The 18,141-nt window shown below is 45.0% G+C and overlaps 1 protein-coding gene across 1 annotated transcript in view; it reads right to left on the reverse strand.

The window, feature by feature from the left end:
* Positions 1–13,380, reverse strand: part of DCT (dopachrome tautomerase) — a 28,182-nt gene extending 14,802 nt beyond the window's left edge. Inside the window, exons 1-5 of the mRNA XM_024567019.3 lie at positions 13,047–13,380; positions 5,213–5,512; positions 3,006–3,106; positions 2,702–2,868; positions 533–712 (exon numbers count right to left, since the gene is read on the reverse strand). Of these exons, the coding sequence (XP_024422787.2) occupies positions 533–712; positions 2,702–2,868; positions 3,006–3,106; positions 5,213–5,512; positions 13,047–13,341 (1,043 nt within the window). The 5' untranslated portion in view covers positions 13,342–13,380. The remainder of the gene's footprint in view (positions 1–532; positions 713–2,701; positions 2,869–3,005; positions 3,107–5,212; positions 5,513–13,046) is intronic.
* Between the last annotated feature and the right edge of the window lie 4,761 nt (positions 13,381–18,141).

Below are 18,141 nucleotides of genomic sequence, written 5' to 3' on the forward strand. Positions count from 1 at the left end.
ACATCTTGTTTAGACACGTACATATTTCTTACGTTTTAGAGGGAGAGAATTATTAGTTGGCCTTTAAATTTCGAGCATGGTAAAGTTGCTGCTGTGTTGTGATTTGAGTTGCGTTAAGTCTGTGATACTCCTCCGAGATATCAGACCCCGATACTAGGGTCTATGGAAGAGAATTACTTTTAAAAGACAGGAAAGTAAAATAAAGAGCATGAGCAAATATTTTTGAAATCCTGTATGTAATGAGGTACTCTGGTTCTGAAGGCTGTACCCATCTATATACAGAAATTATAAATTTAAAAAATGGTTTTAAATAGCTAAGCGATTAAAACGGCACTGTTAATTATAGTGGGTGCACGATGGCTTCTCTAAGACTGATCCCTTGTCACGCTCTCTTATCAAGCCCCCCTCCGTTACTTAGCTTTCTGACCGTCTCCTACCACCCGGATTCCCTTTCGGTTCAGCGCGGCCACAGGCACGAAAATCTGCCAGCACTGTGAACATCTACCCATCTGGCAGAGCTCAGAGCTCCTACCTGAAGCTGAAGGTGGAGTTCTGGAAGAAAGGAGAATTGTCAAACTCCTTGAGAGACAGGCAATCTTGTATATCTTTGAAGGACGGCAATTTCTCTCCATTTCTTCCCACTCGGTTTCTTCTCAACGGCCCTTCATAGCTTCCGTCACACAGAGTGACCTGCCGGTTGTAGTCATCCAAGCTAAGATTCGCCAGGGGGTTGAGAAGGAGATGTCTTAGTGTGCAGATAGCATCATACCTTTGCGCCAAGCAGACCACTCAGAGTCATACATTAAAATGTATTACAGTCCCCTTACAAGGGTCAAAGTTATGTGGTGAATGTACTACCTCCAAAAGTAATTTTGGACTAGTTTCAAAACCATAGATGCAAGAAACGATATATGAATAAATATGCATAATAATTACCATTCCCCTGGAAAGACAGGAAGAGGGTTTACAGACACGATGGTGATCCCTACTGTGTGCACCGAATCTTGAGTAACTGAAGAGAGAGAGGGTGACTAGTACTGTACTGAGCTAAGCCATTTGGGGCAGCAGGGCCTCAGTAACGCTAGGAAAGCCTTGTAGGCGAACAGAAGGCAAATGCGGGTGGTCGGAGTAAAAACAGGCGAAACAGTATGGAGGGGAGGTCTTAGGACAAACGCTGTGTTGGAAAATGTTCTACACCAGTGAGGCTGGTTATGTCAGAAACGCGGTGGCTGAGAAAGTCCCGTGCCCCCAAAAGATTCTCTCCTACGTGCCTGTTGCGGTCTGAACTTCCACCCTCAGAATGTTATGCCATTGCAGAGAGAAAATGGTAAAGCTGTTTCCGTGGGGGTTTTAATGGGTGAGGGGATAGTACCAGGGAAGCGAGAATAGAATCAGCAGATGCGAGGATGAGAAGAGGCCAGTACCTAAAACTAGGCAAACAAACAAACAAACAAAAACCCCTCCAAGACAGCATTTCCCCAGGGTGTCCCAGGGAGATGACCTGGGAAATGAGGCTGCCAGGGTCAGGTGAGTTTAGGCCCCTCCTGAAGAATAATAACACACTTACATAAGAAATGCTCTGAGTCATTCTAAAATTTTTTAAAAAGTCGTTTATTCAGCGTTGCCTGAATTTCTAGAAATCTCTTTCCACGTAACACCTATTGGTACCTCAAGGCGCTGTGAGAAATGGTGCTTTCTGAAATGATGCTAAGTCATGTAAAAAGCATTTGCTGCGCCCCTCTGTGGGGTGGAGCGCTGTCCTGAGGGCCGCAGGGAAAGCTGAGGGTGTAGACGATGGGATCCCAGCCTGCCAGGCTTAGACCCCCGACACCACGCACATGCCCAGCTGCGGGGGTGTGGGCAGCGAAGCTCTGTGCCCCGGAACAGTGGAAAGACCCCGGCCAGGGGGGCTAGATCAGCAGGGTTAAAAACAAGATTTTGGAAGAAACAAATAAAGGAAGTCCTCTTGGGGAATCTTTCTCTGAGATGTCTGCCAGGAAAGAGAAATGAGTTCAAGGACTCGCTGAGGACAGGCTTATTCATGTGCTGCGGGCCGCTCACCTTCTGTGTTCTTTAATACCAGAGTTCATCCTCCCCCTGTCCCTCCCGACTCCCAGCATCCTATGGTCCAGCCATACCAGATGCTTCCACAGACTCTTCGAGCTCCATACATGATATTCTCTCCATCCTGGACATACTTACCACCCTTCCCTACCTGATTGAGGGTTGTATCTCCCTAAAGTCCCAGAATAATCATCTCCACTCCTTACAGCCTTTCCCTGCCTCTCTCCTTGGCTGTGCATATACATCTATTACGATACTTCCCACACTGTACGATAGCTTGTTTACAAGCAACCCACCTTTGTAACTATAAAATGATATTCAGAAGGGAAGCTATATTTTACTCATCCTTACATTCTCAGCACTATTACAATGCTTGGAATATGACTGGTGCTAACATAGTTGATCTCAAAATGATGGCCAAGTACATTCAATTCACAAATGTGATTTTCATACCTCTGTTTTTCGTGACAGTGCTCAGAATTTCAAAAAAATCCCACCTCCCCCAGGAAAGTCACTTTCAGAAACGTGTAAACAGAACACAACAGGCATTAGACGCAGAAACACAAAGTGACTCTCCATCTTTCAGCCGTACGAAAATGCAGTCTCTGGATTTCCATCCCAGATCAGCTGTGATTACCTATCGCAGACAGTTTCCCAGCTGGAGAATCTTGAGTTCTGACTAATCAGAGTCGGGTCATCTTGTCTTGCTGCCCCAAGCAGTTGGTCTGTGCACACGTCACACTCGTTCCTCCCAGTGGCAAAGTTCCAGTAGGGCAAAGCAAAGGACTCATTGCCAATAAGTCGCTAAAAGCAAAGGGCATGCCGATCATTTAATTCATGCCATCAGATGCAACAAGAAAGCATACAATGCAAAGACAAATAAGGGTCTTCACCAAAGGTACAGCAAAATTTCAAGAACCAAAGGCACAGTTTTCACCAACCTGGAGATCTCTTTCCAACCACAACAAATGGTACCGGTGCCAGGTGACAAAGGCCGGTCCTTGGTGGGAGAAGTCGGCGGCCTTGTATGGACGCCCTGGTCCTGAAACAGCAGGAAACTAATTAGAAATCACAGAATAGAGTTTAAAAAAAAAAAAAAAAAAAAACTAGGATGTGTCTGCAAAGTCTACAAATCCAAAGTGTTTTAGTCCAAAAAAATCACTCTTGTCATTTATCTTTCCGAAAGCAGCAACATCGACAGCAAAACAATTTTCGGAAGCAACTAGCACTTTCAGGATACATTCTGTTCATTTCTTGAAAGTGCAACTGACAGCAGAGTCTGGAGAAATTCAGGTCACTCTCAGCTCTAAGCGCCCACGTTATGTACTTAACTGTAAGTGATATGTCATCAAGCTGAAATCAGTGTGTCCGACGGAATAGATCACTAAGAGCTAAGTGAAGTATAGTTTTAAAAGGCATTTTCTAACTGAGTTCTTACAAATGCATAGATTGATAAAAGAGGGATTAATTAAAATAAAGCAACCTCTACTGCACTCTAATTCAACATTTATGAAACCAAAAAGAACTTCCACGGACTTTGCCTTAGCCCATCAATCAGTGACAACTACCAGCTGACAAGCATGGTTACCGAGACGAGAAGAGAGAAAAATACCTTCCCACCAATTTGGCTGGCCACTGGAACTGCCAATTTTACTGAAAAGCTGTGGGCAATTTAATGACCTTGCTACTGCCCGTTCCATCCTTCTTCCTCTCTTCGTAACCACTTTTGATGGTTATGTAGAAACTTCAGCTAACTTTAGCTCTGTTTCAAAGTACCCATAATAACTTCAGAGAGCTGAACAGACACGAGTATAAATTTAATTTCTAGGTACGACCAGAAACTATAGTTTTCTTTTCCTCTTGAGACACTAGCCTCTCATAAAACAAAAATCCCTCAGAGTCACGATGGGAAAGCTATAAATAAAGGTTTGACAGCCAGACCAGCCTCCTTATCTATTGATAAAGACAGACAGACACTTGCCTGAGAGGCAAGTTTTTAGAAGACACTGAGGAAGGACTGCCATTGCTGCCGTTGGCTATGCCGTCCTTTTAAAATGTTCTAATGCAGACCAAAGTTTAAAGTTCGCAAAACAAAATGATGCGGGAGAATAATATCGTATGTCCACTGCAACTGAAAATTTCTTTAAATTCAAAAATATAAATTCAAATTCAAATTAAAAAAAATAATGAGGGAGAATCAAGTGGTGAGGAACCAGTGACAAAGACACACAGTTCCAAATGAGGATGGGATTATGCAAAGTGAGCTTCAGGTCCTCACCCGCCCTGCCCCCGCCCGTGAGGGGCCCCCAAAGTGGGGGTCCCTGCAGGTGTAGCCATGGGTCGGGAACTGCACTGAGCAGACGCTGGAGTGGACTTGAGCCCTCCCAGGACAAACCAGTGTTTATGGCTCTCGCGTGACCTAAAAATGACTGAGGATGAAGCTGAACCTCCTGGAGTAATGAAGGTCCTGACAGATAACCCTGCCCCTTGCCACGCACTCCAGTGTTAGGGTTCAGAAGGGTGAGACACCAATTTCTCAGGCATCCAACGTCACTGTGGTCAGATCACTAAGCCAGAAGGAGCACTCAGTTGCTGGGCTCAGCTCATGCTTTTTCTTGACAAGGCAACCCCAGGAAATCCCTGGGGAGCCTGGGGGCCCAGGCTCCATCAACGATGCCCCAGACATCCAAAGACTAACACTTGTGAGTTTAACAAGATGCTTCCAACGCACTCCAGTTCTGCCCAAAGAAAAGTTCCTGTGCTTTAGCACACACGGTCAGCTAATTCCTCTAATTTGAGAAAAGTGCAGCAAGGACTTCCATGACCGGATTTAGAAATGTGTCCTTCTGGAATCAAAAAGAATTTGCTTCCGCTTCACCAACTCTCCCCTTTGCAAAGTAATAGCTTTGTGGAGAAGAGTTAGACTTGGAACTGGGGCAACGCTTCAGACGTCTGCAGCCAATGTGCAGGAAGGAGGGGCTCCAGCCGTCCTCAGGCAGCTTTCTGTGACAACGTTCTGCCCTTCACAAACCTCTCCCTGCCTTCCCGTTGTGCTCTTGCTAATTAACTTGCCTGAAGTTGCCTTACCCACCCACCCCAAACCCAGACCTATAATAATATATGTTAATCTGAGGGGAAAAAAACCCACCTAATAATGTATCTCTAACAGAATAATAATGGAGCCATACAAAGAAATCGTAGATGCTGCAGTTGGTGACCTGTGGCTGCGTCCCATTGGGCCCGAGCAGGCCCAGCCAGTGTTGTGTGGCGATCACGTAGTCGGGGTGTGTGGTGTTCTTCGCGAGGTCCAAAGCACCCAAGAACTGTTCCCTCTCCTGAGGGGTCAAAGAGTGAATGTTCCTTCGTACCACCAGTGGTTTCTTCCGGTCACAGTTGGGGCCAGTCCAGCCAAACTTGCAGTCTCCACAGTTATAGCCAGCAAAGTTTCCTAAAGTATTGGGGGGAGGAAGGGAAATGGAAGAAGTAAGTTGATGTAGTTTGAAAGAAATATCTGATTTTGAACTCTGGAGCAGAATGGAAGAGAAACATGAAGGTGCTTACAAGAGGGAAAAGAAAGCCAATTTCTGCACTGGCTGGTGTGGTTCAGTGGACTGAGCGCTGACCTATGAACCAAACTGAAAAGGTCACTGGTTCGATTCCTAGTCAGGGCATATGCCTTAGTTGCTGGCCAGGTCCCTGGTTTGGGGTGTACGAGAGGCAACCACACATTGATGTTTCTCTCCCTCTCTCTCTCCCTTCCCCTCTCTCTGAAAATAAATAAATAAAATCTTTAAAAAAAAAAAGAAGCCTATTCTTCCCTTACTCTCGAAATGTTTGTATCTTAAAGTGAGACCAAATGTTAGAGTTCCCTAGAAATTTTTCCTGCAAAGTAAACAGGATGCACTTCACATCCTATTTAAATGGTGTCTCCCCCCAATTAATACAGTGACGGTCTATCCCCCAATACCTCAGGATGTGACTGTATTTGGAGGCAGGGACTTTAAAGGGGTAATTAAGTTAACAGAGGTCATTGGGGTGGCCCTGCTCTAGTTTGCCTGATGTCCTTATAAGAAGAGGAAAGTGGGACTCAGATAGTTACACAGATAGTGAAGACACAGGAAGAAGGCAGCCAAACCTGCGAACACCTTGATCTTGGCCTTGAGGGCTCCAGAACAGTGAGAGAATGAATTTCAATGTATCACCCAGTCTGTGGCGCTGTGTTCAGGTAGCCCTAGCAGACTAATCCCATGTTATCTTCTATATGCTCCTTCTCATGGGTCACGAAGCATGACCCTTCCTGTGTCCCCTCCATGCCCCTCCCTTGGACCAAGCAGCAGGTTTGACGTCTGCTGCTGAGCCCCGCTGCCCTGGGGCAAACACGAAAACGCTGACCCAAGGCAGTTAATTGATGTGGAGGAGGAGAGAATATACGCCAAGCTAAAGGTGAAACCGAAATCAGTAAACTGATTTCCAAGAATTTAGGTGAAATCTAACACTAAGATAGCTGGTTTATTTCTCAAAGGAGGCAGAGTTAAGACAAAATCAATGGAGGCTGGCAGGTCATCCAGGTGAGTGAGCTGCCATGGCGTCAGGGAGTGCAAATCACAGCAGGTTCCCTGTGGACGCACACATGCCTCCCCTCTGTCAGCCCGGGAGTGGGGACTGGCCGTCTCCAGCACCGATCACCTTTCTGATTCACGAGGAAGCTTCAATTGTTTTATCTTGCTCTCGCCTTCTCCCTTAGTAGTCTTGAGTAGTGCTTTTGTCTGTGGCCAGCACCTCATTCTTTAGATGGTGATAAGTTAGAGAGTGAACATTTAAATATTGTTGGAATGAAATGTGGGAACAAAAAGGGATCAGAATACTTATCTCCCAGGGGATGGGAGGGGTTATGTGAAGCATTTCACCTGGGAGACCAGCGCTCAGGCTCACCTTCCCCTCCTCCTCCAGCTCACGCTCCCAGACCCTTTTACTTGCTCTTCCTTTCTGTGGTTGCCTAGGTTACCTACTCCTTTAAGCTATAGGATAGGTCCTCCACAGGGTCATCCTTGATTCTCCATTATCAGGGGCAGATGCTCCGGTGCCTCCGTAGTCCCTCCCGTTCCCCTTTTGTTGCGTTTATCACACAGAGTGAAAACTTCTACTAGTCTCAACTCCAGGTAGTGGCAAGGCAGTTACCCCGCTGCCGAGGCCTGTGCTGGGCCTCCTATGAAACGAATATGTGTTGTATAAATGAAAGAAATACAAAGCCAAATCACACTATACACTTTAAATACTTTATAATTTTATTTGCCAATTATACTTCAATGGAGCTGGAATTTTCTAAAAATTTAAAAAGAAAGAAGTATGTCAACTATAACTATTTTTTTTAATTTTTAAAGAAAGGAGTATAAAGCGTATAGTATATACAATTCAAGAAACATAAATTTTCTTCTTTTTTTTTTCTCTCCTTGTCCTTGTGGGTTAGAAAGAAAAGCTGGCTTTGTAAACAGATTCAATAAACAATAAGTGCCAAAAGAGAGGTAAGTAAAAAACACTGTGACCAAAGTAGAGAGAGGGCTATTTGGATCTCTAAAGAAAAAGAAAACTTTTCATTAGAATAAAAACAAAACAATTAGCTTTTTTGTCTTGTAAAGAAAATGCACAGCACCTTCTTCTCTATTGGCCCAAAGGATTTTTTGATAGGTAAAGAAAATGTCCTTAAAAATGTCATCAGTAGGAAGAACTTCCCCAGAGTGATTGGTTATTTGTATTCTACGCTCTTTGTCACATGCAAATTCGGGGTGGGGCAGAAGAAGGTTTACAGTTGTTCCTACCGAAATAATACAATAATTAAGTAATAATACAAGAATAAACTCTGTGTTTTGTGTTCTTACAACTGTAAGAGGAACACACTTGGTAGATGCTGCTTGTTGGAGAGAGTTTAGGGAAGTCTGAAACAGGACAGGCCATTCCTATGGAAAAGCCACCGGAAACGGCTTGGTGGGGAGGGGAATGCAAGTCATGTGGGAGGAGGCCTCAGCAAATCACCAGCACTGGGCACACAATGTGAGCCAGATTGATAGAGACTCAGATGTGGTGCCTGCCTGCTGGTTCTGCTGGGGAGGGGTCAACAAAGGAACAATGGCCTCTACCAGCACTTCTGTCTGGGAGAAAGCTGCCCCTCCAGCTCATGCCCTAGTGCCCGATCATTCAGTTCTTCCCGAGATGTTCCTGGAACCTTTTCAGCTACTGCCCAGGTGCTGGAACTCAGAGCAAATGAGTCCAAGTAAAATCCTGTGCAGACCTCTTAAAAAGAATGCCTGGGACTCCTGGAGCCTCTGCCACATTTAGCCAGAATCTCCATGGTTTTTTTACAGCCAGAAATCATGGGGACCTCTCTTCCTGGCACTGGAATCCTGGGCTGGGAGACTGAGACCCCTTTGCTCCTCAGAAGGACCTCCACAGCTAAGATAATACTCAATTACATGTGAATGTGGGACCAGCCCACTCTGCGTCTTTGCAGGTGTGGCGAAGTCCCAGTGTGGCTTCTTCTCTATATCCTTAGTTGTAGCACCTCTGTTCAGCTAAATTTCCAGCAATTCTGAATGATGGTTGTTCTGCGATTTAGTTATAAGTAATGTTGATGTGCTTGTGGGAGGATTTGAGTAACACATGTAGCCACACCACCATTTTCACTGGAACCTGTGTAATAACTACTTTCCAAACATCTTTGATCAGAATCTATCACTTATTCTGGCAGCTCTTATGGGAATAAAGTATTTTTTGAGGACTGATTGAATAAAATGCATCTGAAGAATATTAAACACTCACACTCCCAGCTGTTTACCTACAGCCGAATGACTAGAGGTGAATGTATATTCACAGCTCTGCAGTCGGAAAGTAATTCTGTCCTTAAAAATGCTAAGAAGTAGCACACCTAAATTTCATAATAATAAGTTCAATACACTTCTGCATGTAAAGACGTAAAACTTGTCTTTGAATTTTGGTGTCTCGTGGTTGAAACTGAGCAATTCATCATGAGTTTTTGGGTCCCTGCACTTTCTCCCACACAATTATTGTTGGTTGCTTGAAACAAAATTACCAATAAATAATTATCTCCCTCAACCACTTATTCAACAATTAATTTATTAATACCTGCTACCTAGAGGGCGTCAAAATCAAGCCTGCCTCCCTCTGTGCTCCCACAACTTTCTGTGCATTCACAACTTTGTAACTTTGGACTTCAGCTCTCAGAAACTGTCTCATTGGGTAAGAGAGCTACTTCATAAGGTTCTTGGGGAGAACAGGCGTGTTAACATATTAGAGCCCTTGGAACAGTGGTAAACAGGAAGCTCCGTATTGTTATTATTACTAGTATTGCTCGATACCACTTATCAAGTAGTATCATATAAGTATTTGTTTTAATACCTGTCTTACTCACCCACTACACTGTCAACTCATTAAGAACCATGTAAGGTGTTTTTCCTCTACGTAGGTTGAAGGCCTGATATAATTGGGCCTAAATGAACATTGGTTGGGTGTGTGATGAAGAAATCCATGAGTAACTGAATAAAAGGTGTCGGGCACCAGGGGATACAAACATAAACGAGGCACAGGGCCTTCACCTGGAGCAGGTGAAGGGCGTGAGGGCAGTGAAGTATCAACGCACGTCTAACAGTGGGGAAAGTAAGAATGGAGGAGTCAACCAAGCACCATGGACGACAAAAGGCAAAGTGATTATTAATTCTGACTCTGAAGACCAGGGATGTCTCACGATTATGGTGAACAAAGACGTCTCTTTTCACAAAGCCCGAGTTGCCCCTGAAAAGCAATGTAGAAGCAATGTAAGAAGGAAGCATTTGTATGGATTTGAACTCAACTATGACCCAGAAATGTATTCAATTAAAAAATTCATTTTTCACCATGTCTCAGAGAAAACACTCCGAAGCTCTGCAGACTTTTTTTACTTTTTGGCTTCTAAACCTGGTCTAAAAAAAATGGGTTAAAATGCTGAAGACACCTGAAAAGTGTAGCAATGTAAAACCCTAGCACCCAAAGTGTTTATTTCTTTAATTTAGATTTCCTACTAGTTCCTTACATCAATTTAACATGAGTTCATTGTTTCCTTTAATCTACCAATAGCAACAAGCAAAAAAAAAAAAATGAGGGCTATTTTAGAAGTGGAGAGAGAGAGAGAAGTACAGGATGCCTAAATACCAATACATCCACCACTGAGGATGCCCCTGAGCAAAAATTAAACTTAAAAGGACAAAGTCCGGTACCTACTAAGGACTGGGATAAAAATGGAAGGAGACTGAGAGCAACCAAACAATGCACATTCCTGCCCGAACTACATCAGCTCAACCTCCAAAGGCTATTAGATTAAATAAGCTTAAAGACCACTGATTAGTGAATTTATAAGGAGCTCTAGACAGTCTATTCCTTTTAATTAGAGATTCTATTATTTTAATAACAATACTTTATGCTCACATAGGGCCTTTCATCTACGGAGCTCAAAAGGATTTCACAAGTGTGGTTTCATCATTATCCCCATTTCAGAGATTGGAAAATGAAGGGCACTTAGTCACTTGTACAAACAAGAAGTTCTCAGACAATTGTTCAAAACCTATTTGGTGTGCATGTTTTTCAAAAGTCACAAGACACAGCTGTAACTGGTTAGTCTCAGAAATGCCAGCTGGCAGCTACGACTTGTAAAGTGAATGGCTAACATCTCCTAAAGTTCAGCTCCTCTTGACAATTAAGTTCAATAACGTTTGAGTCCAATTTAAACCCACAGAGAACAGAGACATTCTCTCTAGAGAATCTGAGCACATAATCTCCCCCTCCAAGTCTGCATTTATTTTAATTAAACAGGCTAAAATCTTTTACCAACTTCAAGATCATAGAAACGGTGGTGTGTTGATTTTTTATTTTTAATTTTTTTTGTGGTAAGAACACAACATGAGATCTACTCTCTTAACACATTGTTAGGGCTACAATACACTATTGTAGGTACACAGCTATGGAGAACTGTTAAACTTATCTTGCTCAATCCGATTAATTTGGATAGTCCATGTAAGTGGAACCATGCAGTATTTGTCTTTGTGTGACTTATTTCCTAGTCTAATATCCTCCAGGTTCAGCCATGTTGTTACATATTGCAGAGTTTCCTTCTGCTCTTCAGGCTGAATAGTGTTCTATTGCACATATCCACCACTTGTCTGGGATGTGGAGAAATTGGAAACCCTGTCCACTATTGAAGGGAATGAAAAAAGGTGCAACTGGTATAGAAAAGAGTATGAGGGAGTCTCAAAAACTTAAAAAACAGAACTGTCATATGATCTGGAATTCCCACTTTTGGTTACTTATCCAAAGGAACTGAAATCAGGCTCTCCAAGAGATATGAGGGCCCCCATGGACACTAATTGCAACACTGTTCCCTTTAGCCAAGATGTGGAAACAACCTAAATGTCCAGCAACAGATGAATGTTGTGTTTGTTTTTCCTTTGACTTAACAAAGTTCAAGGGCATCAATCGTCTGTTTGCCAAAAGCTAATCTATACCTCTACCAAAAATCCATAAATTTTGAGGTTTCCAACCTTTGTACTTTGTGATACTTTAATATTGATGGACCCGGAAATCAGTGACCTGGAAGAATTTTTTTGAGTCACAGACAGAAGTTACTGTGTTGTGTGATTTCCAGTCATACAAGTAATATGAAGTCTGCTGCTTCTCATTAGACTGAAAAACCATGAGAATCTATGCGATAATATCTGTAGAAGCTAATGCATAATGAGTGTAGGAAAAAATGGATACTATGTAATTCAATGTGCTATTAAAAACTTGTCACAATCAATACTCATGGCAAAACTAACAGTTTCTTTGACTCACAGAATTAACAATATGACTAAAAAATGATTACAAAGCCAGAATCATTGTTAATGTTTAGAAAAACTAACATCATTCCTCCATTAACATCACAATCCTTTGTACATTTCCTTAGTTTACTTTCTTCTATACCCTTAACACAGCTCAATTATCTGTATTTTCCTAGGTTCCTGTATCATATAAGAACATTAAAAAAAACATAATTTAAGAAGGAAAAGCTCTTTGGCAGCTGACAGTGCAGAACAGTGTCCAAGGGCTTTGCTGAAGTGGTCACTTGTGGATTTTGCATTCCCGACGCCCTGCCAGTCTTTGAGATTTGTCACTGCTGAGTGTGGCTGCTGAACACTGCAGGGGAGCCCTGCTGAAGAGGGTTGGAAGAGGCTCAGAAGAGCCAGAGGATTGAGAACTGCACACAGACTTCAAAGAAATAGGTAACAAGAGAGACCAAGGCCGAAAGGAGACACAGTGAGCAAATCTGAAATGCCCACATCAAACCCGGGTAAGAGTGAAAGAAGCCACCGTTACCTAGTAACAATCCTCCTTTCCCAGGCCACTGAAAAAGCTCTGTCCCGCCATGTCTCTCCAACCTGGGCAAAGTGACAACCCAGATATAACTTTCACCCTGCTTGAGACCTGTTCAACTCCTTAGAAAAATGCTGTGACTGGGACCTCAGAACACCTGCCTTCGACGCCTGTCTTCTAGCTGCCAACCTCACCCACCCCCTCTTCGACAAGCACAGACCCATTTCAGGGAAGGGCGTCGAATCCGTAGTGAGCGGGCTTGCTCTGGGTTTCAAAGCTGACTCTCGGGCTCCTTAGCCTCCAGCAGACAAGCCAATGGTATGTTGGCATGAGTTCATATAGCCAGGCTTGGGCCGCGTACCGCTTCTTTAGATTCCATAACTACACGTACTAGAGGGTGTGAAGAATATAACCAAGACATCAGCCTTATGTAATTTGCTACCTACGAGAAACAAACTTGGTTTGCCCTTGAAAGCCTAGTCTCACAGTCTCAGCAGCCTCATCTCCTCCTTAGAACGGGCCCCTTTCCCGGCTGGGCCCTCCCCGTTAAGTTCGCAGCAGACCAGGTCTCCCCACAGTGTCTGCCTCACCTGTGCACTTGCAGGTCCGGTTGAAGAACTTCCGTGGCCACCTTTCTCGGTCATCCTGGTTTCTCAGGGTGTAAGGACCGCTCCAGCGCCTGGTGTCCGCTTGCACCTCCGTGCACTGCCCACGGCCCTCCCGAGAGCCACAGGCACTGGCCGGCTCCACACCCAGTGGCGGACAGCACTCTTTGGACACCAGCCTGTCCACCGTCATGCAGACCCGGGGGAACTGCGCCCGGGCTCCGGGCAGGACCGCAGAGCCCAGGCAGCTGAGCAGAAGACCCCACCAAAGGGGGTTCATGGCTTTATAATCAAGGGAACTTTCTCTCACTTTCCACTCCTTCTAACCCGCTTTCTTCTTGTCTTCCACCCGAGCTCTTGAGCAATCGCTCAGTTTTTAATTTTCGGTGTTTGACTTTTTTCTTGAATATTTTTGTTTTGTGGTCTGTTCCTCTCCTCTTTAAAGATGCCCACAAAATCACAGAACCCACGCGTGTGCACGTGTACATGCGCACGCACCGACTATTTTACGTGATCCAAACAGCTAAAACAAATTTAATTTTATTAGAAGCGCCTCTAACAGCCAGACTTAATGAGGGTAGCGCTTCTCACCCTCTTCCCCCCATTAAATCAGGCTTTGTCTAATGGAGTTAATTTGCAGAGCCCTCCAGTCACATACTACGCTGCTGTTTCTAAACCCCCTCCTCTCCTCCAGAGCCCATAGCTTTAATCGCCTTGAACTCAGTTCAAAAGCCAAACACCGGGCTGCTTTTATTCCGTCTGGAGAGCCAAGCCACAGGGCCCTGTGGGGTTTGTGGAAGGGCTGGGAGAAGCCGTCATTAGGGGGATTAGTGTTAGCGAAATCCTCATGGTTAGCACATGACCCAAAGGGCACAATGAAGTAGATAGAGTTCCTGGCTTTGTTTCAAGAGGGTAAAACCGTCTTCATTATCTGCGCTCATGTGCTCCAGCCAAGCTTGTGACCACAGACTTCCCAGGGAGTCAATAGAGGCAGTGAGCTCCTTGTCAAAGGCCCCTCACAGACGAGCCTGCATTGCTAGCTAGTGACAATTCACTACTGACTGTGTCCGGACGCGCTAGAAAGGCCCTACAGCAGGCTGCCCAACTTCGGAAATAAGGAAACATTTATTTAAGGCTGACGTACAAGGATCAGCTTTGTTCCGCCATTAGGGACCCTCTTCCCTCCAAATAAGAACATACCATTCTCCTATTCAGCACACCCAGCCTGCAGATTTTTGTTAAGTACCGGAAGCACCACGCCACCAGAAATTCAACATCCCCGTTATCTGATTGTAAGGACGGCAGCGAAACAATGTGAAGCCAGGGCTTGTAAGTCATGTCTTTTGATTTATGGTCAAGTGAAGCATCGCCGATCTAGAAAGCAATGCCTCCCCTAGGGCCTTGGGGGCGGCGAGGGGAGTGTCCAGACCTGTCAGAGAGCCCGTCTACCCCTTCGGCTGGAAACAGGACGTCCTGAGCCCCAACAGCGTCTGCACACACTGCTGGCGTGAGACTGGCCCACACAGTTCCTCAGCACGCTTACTGTCAGGGCGTAAAGATACAGGATGTTATTTCCCAAGTGATTTCCCAAGGTTCGTCCATTTTGGTATAGCCATTGCCATCCCATGCACTTCTGTGTCACCCCGGGACGTTGAGTTGTTGTGACAAATTAAATGAGAGTTTTCCACTCCGACTGTACACCAAAGCCAGCCTGTACCCCAGCCCCAGGGAAGCAGAATCTCTGAGCGTGGGAGCCCGACTTCAGCCTGTCTTGTAGGTTCTCTAGGTCCCTCTAACGTGCAGAGGTGACTGTCAACGGGTCAGAATAAAACGCAGCAACACAGGAAATGTTGGAACAGAGTTGGCTTCAAGATTCCACATGTGTTAGCTTCCCCAGGCTGCCCTAGCGAACTACCACTGACGGGGTGGCCTAAGTTAACAGTTCTGGAGGCCAGGAACCCAAACTCACTGTGCCTGCGGGGCTGTGCTCTCTCGGAGGACTCTGGAGGAGCACTCTTCTTGCCTCTTCCAGCTTCCTGGGGCTGCCGCCATTCCTCAGTGTCCTTGACTGGAGGCAGCCCCCCTCCAATCTCTGCCATAGTCTCATGGCCTCATTCCCCTCTGTGTCTCTCCTCTGTGAGTCCCTTATAAAGATACTTGCCATTGGATTGAGGGCCCAGCTGGATAACCCAGGATGGTCTCATCCTGAGATCTTATGTTCGCAAAGACCCTTTTATCAAACAAGGTCTTACCCACAGTTTCTGAGGCATGGAATGGCCTCTTGGAAGCCACTATTCAACCCACTATGTCATGGATGTGAAACTTGAATAATACTCGAATTTCAATATATCAGAATTGGGAGGGTGTTTTGGAGCTCATTCACTCATTCCATGTGTTTTTATCAACCCCCTTTGTGCCAACCTTGTGACCCTTTGGGATTTAATTCCACGTTTTCTGGTGCTCTGGTCCCATGGCATTCGATTCAGAGGTCTTGGATGCTGACGTTGATGGAGTCAGCAACTCTCATTTCAGAACGCCCCCAGGTCTGAGTCTTGGGGTGTCACTTCTTTCAGAACAACACTTGTTAAATAACTCACCCAGTTGTGGCTTAAATTCAGGCAATCATAACTCCCAACATTACACCTCTGACCCTGACCTCAGCTGTGAGCCTCAGATGCTTGCATCTAACACTTCCTCCTTGACTTCTCACTTGGAGGTCTCGACACTTCTCCTTCATGTGCTCAAAGCGGAAGCCTTGCTCTCTCCTCCCAGGTTTGTCCCTCCGTAAGTCGTCTCCATCTTAGCAAAGAATGCCACCACAGTCCTGCAATGGGTCCTTGGTTCTCCTCCTCCCCACCCCGCTGCGTATGCTTCCCATTGCACTTGGCGTACAACCCCAGGTCTCTTCCAGGCGCCACTCGGTGGGCGGCCCACAGAGCCACACACACGTGCTCCTGGTCTGTATCAGGGTGCGTACAGCAAGAAAAGGAAGTGAAAGTCAGAACTCAGAAACTGTCCTTGCAATTTGACATTGCCACAATGTCAAGCACGTGATCAGTGAACTCATCTCCTGGAAGACGGGGTGGGGGTGCTGTCAGACTTGCACGGTGATGACCTTGAAGCACAGGCTGCACACTAGTCATGCTGGATCCCACACTGGCCTGTAGCTGAAACTGTTTTAAAGCTCTTTACCATAGATAGTTTGAGAAGAGCTGGCACATCAGATCCTCTACACTCTGTCCCTCGCCCACCCCTCTGTCCCTCTCCCTCTGCAGGAGCACAGCACAGCTGTCACTCTGTCACTCACACGTGTTCATTTCCTCCATGGCTTTGTCCCGCCCTTCCTCTGCCTGCCACGTTCATGCGCAGGAGCCTCCTCATCACTCCGCTTTCATCTCCAATGTTAACTCCAAGGAGAGGTCGTCCCAGAACACCCACCCTACTGGGTCTACCCGCAGCCGCCTACCTCCTACCACGTGGTATGACTTGTTCTTCATAGCACTTACTGCTGTTTAAAATTTCCTTATTTATGGAACTAGCTGTTGATGGTCTGTCTCCTTTAATCAAGTTTGGCCAGCAGACCAAGATACTTAATCGTATTGTCTTTCCAATGCCAAAGAGTGGCTACTTAATAACAGTTGATGAGTAAATATTCCCGATTCTCACATTTTTATGTTCATCAGAAAAGCCTTACCATTATAGTGATTGGCTCTATACAAATTAAATATTATTCATGTGACGACATAAAATCAATTTAGACTAATAAACACCATTGCTACATTAAGGGTTCCTCTAAGGATTTTGTTACATGACAGAAAATGTTTAAAAACCCCTGGCCTCACATCCCCGACAACACATTTCCTCCTCACTGTTTGACAAGGTATCGCCAGTGTCTGCTAAAGCGCCTCTAGTAAGGAGGTGCCTCCAAGGAGTCATTTTAAGGGTTAGAAAATTCGTTCTTTTAAATAGTATTTAATATTTAACATAATTTGAATGTAAATTTAAATATAAATATTTAGTGAAAATGTCACCCACCAATGCTTCCTTCACAAGCCCCTGTAGCCCCCCTAGAATGGGTGCAGTCCATTTTCTCCCCCATCTTCTCTGTTTCTAAACTAAATTTCCTCAGTTCCTTTTATTTGTTCTTCATTTGACCCAGTTCTAACTCCTCTCATCAGCCTGGTCACTCTTTTTCAGGAAAATTTCACTTGCTCTTTGACCTCTTGTTGAGTGTTTCCCATAACTGAAAGTAACGTTCCTCAGTAAAGATGGCTAAAAAATTCGCTCACGAGCTTTGCTTAGCAGCCGCATCAGTTTTGCGTCTGTCAGCTTCGACCAGGTCATGCTGCCGTTCAGATCTCAGGATCTCACTGGCTTACGAAACAAACGTTCAGCACACAGCAGCTAAAGCTACGCTTCACCATGCCTTCGCCTTTCCTGATGTCACTTATCTTGTGGCATAGAAGGCAAGGACTGACAACCGCTTAATAGCGGTCCGTGCTCACTGCTGCACAAGCAAGTCCCACGGTCAAGACTCCTCTCAAAGACAGGGGATCTGCGAGCAAGACCTCTACAGGGAGGGCCAAATATTTTGTTTTTACTGCATTTAAAATCAGCTTGCATTCCTATGTTTCTTTCATAGAGCTTTGACACTGCAGCTCTAAAGTCAAATGCTTCTCCTATCTCCATCCCCTCTTCTTTTCTTACGGAATTTTCTTTTGGGATCTGTATTAGTTTTCTCCAATGACCACAATAACCAGAAATTTTATTGTGTAACAGGATAGATAGAGAGGGCCCTTGAACACACTGCAGTTGTATGGAGAACTTAGCAGGGGTCTTTTTCATGAAGAAGATTCGAGGATTTCTTTAGCTTCTCAAATGGTTCTATAACTCACACCTTAAGACTTCAGGACAAGTTAAACCTCGAAGTTCCCTAAGAGAAAACTTAGAAAGCTACTCTAGGTCCCATTGGTGCTTCCCAAGGATGCCACGGCCATTAGCCACCCATCTGCCTGGCCACAATGCAGGAATTTACACAGCGTGGTACCCACCTTTCTCATGCTCACCTGGGCTTGCAGGA

Source organism: Desmodus rotundus, chromosome 13, assembly GCF_022682495.2.
Source record: "Desmodus rotundus isolate HL8 chromosome 13, HLdesRot8A.1, whole genome shotgun sequence".
NCBI classification, from domain to species: Eukaryota; Metazoa; Chordata; class Mammalia; order Chiroptera; family Phyllostomidae; genus Desmodus; species Desmodus rotundus.